The following is a 12,091-nucleotide window of genomic DNA, read 5'->3' on the forward strand; positions in this document are numbered from 1 at the left end:
TCAAAAGGTTTGTAGACATCTAGTAGTTAATGTCATCAGAGAAGCTTATTAGGTTATGTACAGGGGTTATATATCATCAGAGGAACAAGGTAGGCACACCAGTGTATCATTTGCATAAGAATGATAGGATATATTATTATTCTTTATGGTAATACCAAGCAGGAGCATGTAAAGGTTAAAGAGTAATGGGCCAAGGACAGACCCTTGTAGAACTCCTGACTGAATGTTCATTTATGCAGATCTAAATCAAATAATTGAAACAAAAAAACCCCTCTAGACTTTAGGTACAATACAATGAGACCCAATCAAGAATCGGACCTGTTAAATCAACTGGATCATAAAATCTTTGAGTTGAAATGTCCTGATCACCAGTGTTGAAAGCAGCAGTGAGATCAAACAGAACTAAGATCTGCTGATCTTAAGGTCACTGATGACTTTATAAGAGCTGCTTCTGTGCTATGGTTGGTTCAGAGACATCATTGGTACATGTCATAAGTGCTGTGAGGTAAAATTAATTCAGCTGAAACAAATATTTTATTTTCAGATATTTTGCCGACCATGTTTGTGAGGAAAAAGTCAGATTAAATTTACAATAGGTGCCACTGTTATGGCTAAAGGTGCGCTGAAATATATCCATAAGGGACATGACTGATCCTAAGTAGCTCTCAGTACTGAAATTCAAACTTTATTATCCAAATAAGGTGCTCAATTTGACATGTTGTGCAAAAGAAAAAATACAAATATGTATAGCAAAAATACACAAAGTAATTTATTAGGATATGCTTAGGATATGCTTCTGTATTGCTGACAAAAAACCTGTGCTCAGCACAAAATAAAGAGATGAAAAGCAATTACGTTTCAGGAAATTCACTTTCACTTTACTTTGCATTTAAGTTGTGAAGTTTATTTGTGAGTTGCATCTTTTAGCATGGTTTCCTCACAGTGAGAAGGTTCTGGGTTTGTACCCCCTGGTGGACTTTGCATGTTCTCCCTGTGTGGATTTCCTCCAAGTGCTCCAGTTTACTCCCACAGTCCAAAGATGTGCTTGTTCAGCTAATGGTGATTCTAAATTCCATATGTGTTAATGTGAGTGTGAATGATTGTTTTTCTCTCTGTGTTGACCCTGTGATGGACTAGTGACCTGTCCAGGGTGAACCCCACTGTTCAACCAATGTCAGCTAGGGTAGGAAGACTCCAAGTTGGATAAATTATTATGAAAATAGAAAGATGTTTAAATTTTATCCTTAAGTGCTTGTATATAAAAGATCGCCAAGTTATATCGTTGTTGTGTAGGCAGGAGGAAGTTCTTCTTAGTGTTTTTCTCCACTAATGTCTGAGACATCTGCCCTCCATGTTTGAATGCAACACTGGCAAGAAGAGAATATTATTTGACATATTTATATGGCAATGATTGATATTGATTTTACCTTGGTTCATAATGTGACCTTGTGTCCTTAACATAGGAAGTTTGCTAATTTACTAAGTCAAAACTCAAGTAAAAATACATCTGTTTAAGTTGGAAGATATTCCATCACTATCACCCAATAGTGTTAACAAAGGCTCTATACAGACTCTCAGGACCCTGTGGCGCATTTTGCAGTCACATGAGGGCAACTCATTGCTCACACTTGGCAAAATGATGACACTACACCCTGTTATCCAAAGCAACCACGTGTAAACATGCAGCAGGTCGACTCGTCAGTAATCTGGTATCGTCCAGACTCGGGCTGATCTATGCACTCTGCAATGAAGGCCTGAAGCTGAGACACTGGCTCCTTGTCTTTCTGATGATGCTGGAAAAAGAACCATTATAAGAATAAATAAATAAATAAATAAATAAAATATGTTCAAATTCAACAATAAATTACATCCCTGCAAGATATCAAACATCAGGGTGACTCGGACTGACCTTGATGGTTTCGTACGTGTCAGTGATAAGAGCAATGAACAGACTGAGAACCATGTAGATGAAGATGGAGATGAAGGAATAGAGGTAGAGTCTGCTGAACAGCCACACCATGTAGGTCTTGTCTCTCATCCTCAGAAAGGTGGAAAACATATCATCACCATTGAGGAGTGAGAAGAGGCACTCTGTCACTTTAGCCAGTGTTCTGAACTGTAAAACAATGTTTTAATAACGATAAACATTCTGACATCATGTTTCTGGAAATTATGTCGGAACAGATCACCCTAATGTTTGTACTGTAATATGAATTAAAGTGTTTATACTTTGTCGTGGTAAGGTCCAAGAACGATCCAGCCACAGAAACAGTACCCGAGGTAGATTATGGCTGCACAGACGCAGAATCGAAACACATTGGGCAATGCCGCCCTCAAGGTTAAGATTAAGATCTAAAACAAAAAAGGGGAGTTTCAGTTCCTCTAGAAATTCATTTCCTAGTTATTTGTTTAAAGTAATTTTCTATTAGGCACTTTTAGGAAAGTCTTACATTGTACTTCTTGAAGAAACTCAGGTAACGAATCACACCAACCCAGACAAGCATCGTGGCTGTTCCCAGGAGGATACTACAGACGTCATAGTTTGTTAAGAACTGCAAAAGAAAAAAAAACTATTAGAGGCTGATAAATGGGATAATCCTGCAACCCTTTAAATACTGATTTCAGACCATTTAGAAAAGTTTCACTGATTTCTAAAGTGAGAAAAAAAAGAAAACCTTTGTTTGTATTCCAATTTTCAGCACTGATCCAGCGATGGTCATTATGTCACTGACAATAATGAGGATGTACCAGCCATTCACAAACTCCATGCGGTCTGACCAGGACACAGTTTTATTGTAGTAGGCACTGAAAAATATGCTGAACTCCTACATATGAGAAATTTATCAAACAAACAGACTGTCAAACAAGTCAGCTAATGAGATGTTACTTAGGAGTACAGGTACATTTTAACACACTTAGTCTATTAGCTAATACTATAATGCAATACTGTGCAAAAATCTTGAGTCACCCGACTATTTATAATGTTTTTGTTGCTTGTTGAAGCACTTAACACTGACCTATAAATCATGCAAGCATAAAAAAGTATCAACTCAAGGAACTAACCGGTGTTGGGTCTAATAATAAATTAGTAAATTTTAAATTGTATCTTCACACTGTTATTGGCAGTTTGTTAAAACATGTCACACATCAACTGTTCCCATTTCATAAGTTGAATTTACAAAAAATGACAAAGATAACACAGTTTGACAGGCATAAAATATATATTTGCAATAACAAGATTATTTCTAAAGAGCTATTATGTCATAATTTGGGATATCTCTTTATGGTGTGCAGTGTATCCTTAAAAAATCTGAGGAAACGGGAAAAGAAAAGAAGAAGTGTCAGGCCTAAAAACTATCTAGAGCTGAAGAACAATATCTGAAAGTGCATCTGGCCTCATCAGAAACAGTCTTAGGTGGAAGCATGGCTATCAAAATAAGTGGTAGTGTCAAATCACCTTGATAGACAGAAGAATAAAGGTGGTCATGCCAACATGTTTGTATGTTTCAATAAATCTCTGCACCTATGTCCCATTTTCCCAGCAAAATATAAAGAAATGAAATGAAAGGTGGCTCAAGAGTTTTTCACAAAATTATATGTGCTCTTCTTAAAAACTACATCATGTTAACAGTATGTAAAGCCCCTCACCAAAAGTATAGAGAACATTACTTGATTGACCTCATCAACTATAATTATGTCCTGCCTCGGGTGCTGTTTAGTGTCTCAACTGAGCCAGATGCTAAAAGTATTTCTGTGGTGATACTTACAAACTGGAGCTGGATGCCATGGATGACAGATCGTATGCAGAGGATGAGAGAGGCGAAACAGGCGAGGATGACCACAGAATCAAATGACAAGAGGAGATAATCGTTCTTCCCAGCTAGAATATTTGAGGTCAGGTGTTAATATTTTGGGGGCTCTGTCTCTATAAAACTGAGACATAACCTTTGTCATTTCTTGGATCATGCAGGTACAGTTGCAGTCAAAAAATTACGTACACTCAATATGGGCATGAATTTCATAGTAATTTGGGGTTTTTAGTGATTTGATTGAACTGTTTGTTTTCCATGGTGGAATGATTGTACAGCATACAACATTGGATTTACTTTGGATTTTCTCAAATCCACATAGGGTCAAAGTTAGACATAGCAGCTCAAACATGTACATACACCCCCACTAATATTTGTTTAAATGTCCTTCAGTGAGTTGCACCTCAACCAAATGCTTTTGTTAGCCATCAACAAGCTTCTCGTGTAATTCTGGCTGGATATGTGACCATATTTGCAGAATTGGTAGAGTTCATTTGAATTGGTTGGTTTCATGACATGGGGCCAGCTTTCAAGCACAGTCCAAAAATTTCTAATGAGAAATGAAATTATCATCTATGTTATCCATTCCAAAACCAGTTTGATGTGTTTGTCCTTTTGAAACACCTAACTGCGTCCAAGTTTCAACCTGTCGATTTGAGGTGACGTTGAAGAATTTGGATGTGCTTCTCCTTCATTATAATTATTCCACCCATTTTGTACAATGTACCAGTACCAGTGGCAGGAAACTTACCCCTCACCACTGTGGTCAAATAGGTCAGTCTATCTGGTCTGAACATCTGAAACTTTTCTCCAGAATGCATTTGGGTTTTCTTAAATGTGTTGATTTGGGAACAGTAGCTTCTTTCTGGGTCAACACCCTCTCAGTACATGCTGATGTAAAACTCATTTCACTCTGGACAGTGACTCTGGTGTCCCATCAGTTTCCAGTTCATGGTAGGCTTGAGTGGTTCATGAACAAATTTCCTGTTATCTGAGGGTGACAGTTTTGGGTCTCCTTCCAGACCAAGGCAAAGTGGTGACATGTTAAATAACTTTACTAACATACTGCTGTTTGAACTAATGATCCTGGAATCTGCACTCGTTTAGAAATGGCTCCAAGACAGCTTCATAACCTGTGTAAATCTACAATTCCTTGGATTTTTCCATTGTTCTGAGTATTGGTCAGTCCAATGAGTGCTGTCAAACCAATCCTTTTTATGCTCCAGCTTTAGTCAGCCATAGTCACAAACATGAAGTTAACAGACTTTCACTTGTTGAGTTGACAGACATTGTAGAACTTTCTGAACCACCTTTTATACTTTTGACCTAATCCAAAAAAACCCTTTTGTATCCAATTCCCTTTTTTAATCATTCGACCCTGGAAAAAGAACAGTTCAAAGAAATCATTAAAAGCACAAAATGACCATGACGTTCATGCCTATGAGTCTGAACACAGCTGTATTATGAAAAGTAGAAAAGTGTTACTGTGCCCCCTGCTGGCGTTTGACTAACACTAACAAATATTTTGCTTCCTGGTGTCTCTCAGTACAATTTCTACTCACATGTGCCTTCCACGTTCCAGTCACTGCATTCATAAATTCTAACATCATTTTCAATATCAACCTTTATCTTTCCGCTGTGTGCACGATTGTCAAAAATGATCTGTGTAAAAACAAAGGATGGTTTGTCACTGAGCTTGTAAAATCTCCTAAAATATTATAGAAAATATATCTTTGAGATTGTGGCACTTTTCAGATAGTGTCACCAACCACTATGTGGAAGTCATAACAGTCTGGTAGCTCGTGGTGCCGCACAGTCTGCAGATTGATGGTTTTCAGAGTTAGGTAGATGTTCACAGATAGCAGCCTGGACACACAAACATATATTAGCAGCCAACACTCTTATCATCGGACATGAAACCAATATTTTTAGTTTAGCCACCTTCTGAAATCCAAAGAGAAGTTGGGTTGCGTTGCCAGAGTGTTGTTGCTCAATGATTGCATAGGGTGTATGGAAATACAATCTGTGGTGGAGAAAATGTGTTCAGAAGTTATTTCAGTTTGTATTATTTAGCAGAGGAACGATGAAGCACGAATCCCTGTGAAGAGTAGAACAAGCTTCCTCTTTTCATGTCACAAGTGCACAGTGTGATTATTTTCCATTCTTGCCATGAATCAGCTTCAATAAATATATCTTGCACAGAATATTAAGCATTGACCTAAACAGTGTTGCAGCTACTTTATGTTTTTGTACCTTTATCAATATGCGGATCAATATCAAAGGTGTCGTTTTCAGGATCGATGGTGCTGTTTCTATAAAACACTTGACACAAAGTCAGAGGAGTGTAGTCGCCATTAATGAGCTCATATGCGAGATTACCTACAGTCAGGTTTTGGAGATTGGTATACTGAAAAAACAGACAAAGAGAAAACAGAAAACATGTTTTAATGGTGTAAAATTAGAATTAAATAGAAGATGCCACGTGATTAAACAAAGGTTTCAGTACCCTGTTGATAATGTAGTGAATGTGCTCATTCACATCTCTTTTGGTATAAAGGGAAAGGCTTCCGTGCCGGTGATCCTTGTAACCTTTGAGAAACAGATTCCTGAATGTCATCAAATTTTCATCCTTGAAAGTCACCATCATTTCATTACTCAGTCCAAAAGACACCAACTGTTTGGAAACAGGGGGAGAAAGAAAGTCTCACAGGTAAAAAACAAGTAGCTCCTAACCTCTGTACACATTCACACTGAACTAAAGGATTACCTGGATAGTAGTGATTGCAATTTTTAATATTTGTATCATCAGTTTCCATGGTTTCCGACCCCTAGCTCTGTACTTCTCGCAGGGATTCATGAAGAAGTATTTGAGCCTCCGTCTGAAATCCTCCACCGTCTTTGTATCAAAGCCGCAGCAGCCATTTCGCTGACTCTCCTCTGACCTGACAGCCAAAAGCTGCTCGGAGTCCTCCATTAGGCTGAAGGCAGCTTTGTGACACCTGCATCAGAAATGTTTAATAGATAAAGAAAGCATCTGGCCATTCCAGTCATCCTGATGTTTATCTAACTGGTTCTCCAGCCTGTGTACACTGCTACTATTCTCTTCATTTTAGTTTAATTGTTATACTTCAATACATACTAATTATGCAACACTAAGCCATAACACACTACAAAACCACAGCTGTGTGGTTATCACACACTGGCCCATTTTAGCTCACCAGTGCTTCCTGCAACAGGGAGCATCAGTACCAGAGAAATGTACAGATTTGAGAGGTGTGTGAAAACAATTACTACACATATTTTATATTGGATGTTATTATATAATTATATATTTTTTAAATCAGATGCTAACTACATGTATTAAACTTCATTCTACATATAATTATGATAATAAATTAAATACCTGTTAGCGTTCGCCGAGCACCAGCGACCCAAAGTTCACCCAGTCTAACACTCAGGGCTTCTCAGCGGTGTATGAAAAACCAGGTGGTACAGTCACCACAGCAGCCGTCACCACAATGACTGTCATTCCTCGGCGCCACTTGTAGCTTTTCCAGTTTTTTCCAGAAGTAGAAAAAAAAGTATGTCTGCACACCCAGAAGCTGACGACACATTTACACGTTGTAGGCCTGTCAATAACTTCATTTTGACCTCAACAGTTGATGCCCTATTTCAACAATTATTGGCAGTCTAACATTTTGATTTTTCATAATCGCTACAGGAAATCAACCACACAGTGAAAAAAGGAAAAAAGAAACACAAGCCCAGTCCATATATGAACAACTTTTAGTTTTATTATTACATGACCAGTGAATAGAGAAAGAAATAGGATGTCACTGAAACTATGTTTACTAATTCAAGACTATTGTAGTGACAAAAACATGAAGCAAATTCTTGATGACTTAATGCACACACACGAAAAAAAACAACAACAGAAAAACATGAGCTGGAGTTCTGCTCCAAGACTGGCTCTTTATACGCACACACATGGATATATATATATGCTCAAGTAGTCATTCAAGTGTATACAACATAGAAACTGCATTCAGCCTTTACAGCTCATCAGAAAAATCACACCTCCTGTCACAGAAGGGGAGTAGGAGAGGTTAGAGAGGGTGAGTCACATTTTCTTCACTCCTGATACATCACGCTGGAAATCTAACCGCGTTAGAAATGCATCTGATGCACGCACAGATTTCCTCTTTCTTCTTTGATGGCACCGTTGTCTCATTTTAGTCACATTTTCCATTTTAAACTAGGCAATCTCCATACCCTAGGGTTTGGTTTGGTTTTTGCTTTATATGAAAACTAAGGCAACAAATTGGCACCATTTGAAAAACAAAAAACAATCTTTAAAAGTTATCCCAGCCTCGCTGATGACAAAATGCCCCCATTTTCACTCTAAAAGGTAGCTAATATAGTGGTAGTATACAGTATATGCCCATGTGCAGCAATTTCTCACCAACCGCCTCATCGAAGGCACGAATATCACTGAAAAAGAGAGAGTGAGTGTTGTGGTTGTCTTTTTAACCGGTTGAGAACTGTCTTATTGAGATATGCTCCTAAAAGATGCTCCTAGTTGAAGTTGGCGTGAGGGAGCGCGACCGGAGGGGCTGGAAGTTTGGATCGCCTCCACTGCTGGTGCACCCCGGCGCTCCAGCATCTATGCTGGAGGGGGACTCGACCATTACCTCGTCCGGCAGAGGAGGCGCCCCGGGGTCTCCGGGCTTTGGGAGGCTGGATGAAGTCGTGGAAGGCGTGGCGATGCTGGCGCAAACCACAGAGGAGTCTCCAGCTTTTTGCGAAGACAGCAGATCGAGTGAGGTGCCCACATCTGAGTTGGAAGGGCTTTTCTCGCTGTCCGGGTGAAAGAGCAAGGTGGAGTTGTTTGAAAATGTTGACGGGAGGTCGCTGGTTGAGGTTGGAGTGCTGAAAGTGGAGTCAGATGAGGAACTGGAAGCTCCTGCTGCTGAGTAATAGAAGAGGGGGAAGAAAAGGGGAACAGTTGTAAGTCATAAAGAACAAAGCACTTTTTTGCATTACACACACACACACACACACACACACACACACACACACACACACACACACACACACACACACACACACACAACTATTTTAGAAATTGACGTATTAACCTCTGAGGGACTCGATCTTCTCATTTTTGGCCTTCTGCACCTCGTCTGTGATTTTAGTGATGATGAAATTTTGCGAGCGCATCTCCCGGATCGACTCGATCAAGGCATCCAGGCCGCGGGGATTCTCAGCCAGTATGTCCAGCAGCACGGCCGTCCTCTTGGTCTGCGTAGTCCTGCAGCTGATCTCTTCTGCGTCATCTCGTGTCAGGATCCTGCGAGAGCGCAAGTAGTCCAGGTGGCGATCTGCTCTGATTTTATCGCAGAGGTAGTGCCGCAATCTGGTCAGCACCTGGAGAGCCACAGGAAGTCATGGAGGGCAGATGAAAAGAGGGCAAAGTGAGGTGTCAATGTACAGGAAACACACAGTCCAGGGTTCACCCCCCTTCCCCCAAATCAAAGACTACAGCAGGCCTGGATCTGCTCTCTCTGTGGCACATACAAAGTAAGCTGGGTGTCCAGATGTGCCCTAAACGTCCATCTTATTGTCCTGCTGTTAAATCCTACAGAAAGTGGAAATGGTGAGGGCACAAAGAGGGTGTGGTGGGGGCATTTCCTCCTTTTAATAGGCCTATAGCGCTAAGCAATGCTTAAATATATATTTAGCAGTAAATCTGTTTCCACATGGCTCCCCTTATCAGATTGATCTGGCATCTATTAGGAAGCCAGAGCGTGCCTGAAGTATAATACTCACGTCTTTCTTTATCTCTGCCATTTCATCTTCAGTGAGGTGAGGAGCATCCATCCCTCTCCCCCGCAAAGTGAAAATCCAGGTGGTAACGACTGAAGATTATTTTAATAATCTCGTAGTGGTGGATTAAAACACAACAGCGAATAAATTATAGAAGTTAAATAAGCTGACACCTTATTATTAATCGATAAAAGGTGGTCTATCGACTATCCATTCAACTTTTTTTGTTTCAACAACGGAAAAAAAAAATCCCCGGACTTCCTGATTGTGTCGAGGCTTAACTACGTCAACACACGGCAGAGACGTCGGTTTCACACTCAGCGCTAGTTTAAACCGGTAACTGTGAATAAAAAAGTCCACGTTCACCTCAAGACTTCTCCTGTTTTACCAGAACAACTCCAAACTGAGCAACTTTCTTCGCTTGGAGTTCTGATGTGCGACTTCTTGCGCTTCTGCACTTCCGACCATGGCCACGCGCGCTTCTCGATAACTCCATTAGGTGGCGCTGTTGGACCTTCTCGCATACAAACAACACGTTTGGCAGGTTTTGCTATACCCCACAGTTTAGTCTGACAGCATTCATGCAAAGAAAAGTAAGTGTTACACTTGCCTAAATAAACCCAGTAAACTATAGGCCAGTGGTGTCAAACATGTGGTCCAGGGCACAGAAGTGGCCCTCTTAAAGGCTCCCATGGACAGCTGCAGTGAAGTTAGTGGGGATGAAAACATCTATAGTTTAAAGTATTATTAGATCTAAACTAGTTGTTTGAATCAGAAAGATTTAAAATAAATCACTATGGCCAGGTGTCCTCCCACTGTGATCTGTAAACTTTAATATAAGGATAATATTAATGAATGTGGAAAAACTGAGACATAGTTTTGCAGTTATTTTTCTTTAGTGATCTCAAGGTTGCTTATTAAATAAGAAAAGAAAAATAATGGGAAATGTTACCACTTGTAATCTGGCAGGGTTTCAAAGAAGCAGGAGGGATAAGAGCTTTTTACTTTACTAGTTTGCTCTAGTTTACTCTTTGTGGGCAATTAACTAAGCTGAGTTTGGCACCCCTGCTGTACTGTGTGGCTACTGCACAAGATATTTCTCTAACCTACAAAGTAACTTAAGTACAGAGCGATTCTCAGTTAATTTCAATTTAAAATTATAATTTTTTCTGAATTTTTGTTGCTGATTTATTGTAATGATGCAAATCTGAGGTGAAACGTAGGCTTTTTTAATGTGATGCAGGGCTTTTCAGTTGCTTCACAAAAACGTCTATGCTTTACGATCTGTTTGCATGTTTTGTATGTGGAGTCACTGCAAAGTAGCTGTCACCATCAGATAAATGTTCCTTGTGAAAAACAGCGTAGAAGTTAAATAGTGTTAGAAAATTCAAGCGCCTTAAACTTGAGTAAATTAAACGTTTGAGGTTTGCCTGCCAGTTTCTTATGTGCACCTAAGACGTAAGACATCTGAACATTAGATTGTTCTCTTCTAGTCTGTAGTTTAAACTGTTAATATTTAGTCTAAGTTCCTCCGTAGAAACTGGATGAACAGAGCCTTGGAAAAAAGCTCAGAATGCAACAAAGACAAGCTCAACAGCACCACAAACTAAACTATCTGAAACAGCGTCTGCAAAAATAATGATAATAATAAGGTTATTACTACTACACAAACAGCTAAGCTAAGGGTTTAATAAGTTAGTTGGCTGTGGTGGAGCTGATTTTATGTAAACTGTTGGTTTGCTGGTCTTGTTTGGAAAATCTGCACAGTAACTCGGAGAATTAGAGTTGTACATCAAGTAAATATATTTCTGTTACTGTCAGTCATGCAGCTGGACACATTTTAAAGTGTAGTACTGAGCTTTGAAATGCGATGATCACAATGTAAATTTTCAGCAGGCAGAGCCTGTATCATAGATTTGGTCACCGAACAGTTTATATACAAATAAAGCTGAAGGGTCATAGCATTAAAATCATCAGCAGTTCAGAGAGAACACCGGGTCAAAGTTCACATATACAAAGTGAATTGCTGCGCAGTAGAAGTGATCTGACACTGGTAAACATGAAGTCTATTACAGAATGGCTGAACGCATACAGATTTTCACTTCCCCCTAATCGCAGTATAGCACAAAGAGAGGACGGGCGCTCCCTGAGGAGATTGTTATCAGGCTTGTTTTGTCATGCTCTGCAGTGTAGTACTGTATGTGCTGTGTGAAAACACCATTAGCAAGCAGAAATGTATATGAACTGTAAATCAGATCGCAGGACTCATGCAGCGATAATGATTTAAAGCCCCTCACAGCTGTCTGGCTGCTGTTTCATCGCAGCAGGAAAATGTCAGATGTTAAACAAAAATGTGGAATGAGCGTTAACAGAAACAGACAATGCGTGCCCACTTGTCCTCACCACAGTTCCCTTCATTCATGCTGGACAGCAGAGCTCAGCAGCCTGGAAATAAC

The 12,091-nt window shown here is 39.7% G+C and overlaps 2 protein-coding genes across 3 annotated transcripts; both read right to left on the reverse strand.

Annotated features, from left to right (window-relative positions):
• Positions 1-1,655: 1,655 nt before the first annotated feature.
• LOC134616127 (mucolipin-3) lies at positions 1,656-6,783 on the reverse strand. Its single transcript, XM_063460869.2, has 12 exons — positions 6,577-6,783; positions 6,316-6,483; positions 6,063-6,216; positions 5,751-5,832; positions 5,579-5,675; positions 5,372-5,471; positions 3,768-3,880; positions 2,676-2,825; positions 2,451-2,552; positions 2,230-2,352; positions 1,910-2,116; positions 1,656-1,793 (listed from the first exon to the last, which is right to left on the reverse strand). Exons 1-12 carry the CDS (start codon positions 6,781-6,783, stop codon positions 1,656-1,658), a joined length of 1,641 nt encoding a protein of 546 aa, XP_063316939.2.
• An 801-nt stretch (positions 6,784-7,584) lies between these two features.
• bcl10 (BCL10 immune signaling adaptor) lies at positions 7,585-10,106 on the reverse strand. Of its 2 annotated transcripts, none has more exons than XM_063462165.1 (3): positions 9,639-10,106; positions 8,948-9,236; positions 7,585-8,775 (listed from the first exon to the last, which is right to left on the reverse strand). In XM_063462165.1, exons 1-3 carry the CDS (start codon positions 9,687-9,689, stop codon positions 8,372-8,374), a joined length of 744 nt encoding a protein of 247 aa, XP_063318235.1. In that variant the 5' UTR covers positions 9,690-10,106; the 3' UTR covers positions 7,585-8,371. The 2 variants fall into 2 exon arrangements, with proteins under 2 accessions (XP_063318235.1, XP_063318234.1); XM_063462164.1 differs by having other exon boundaries at positions 7,585-8,778.
• Between the last annotated feature and the right edge of the window lie 1,985 nt (positions 10,107-12,091).

Source organism: Pelmatolapia mariae, linkage group LG18 (genome assembly GCF_036321145.2).
Source record: "Pelmatolapia mariae isolate MD_Pm_ZW linkage group LG18, Pm_UMD_F_2, whole genome shotgun sequence".
In the NCBI taxonomy this organism is placed as follows: domain Eukaryota; kingdom Metazoa; phylum Chordata; class Actinopteri; order Cichliformes; family Cichlidae; genus Pelmatolapia; species Pelmatolapia mariae.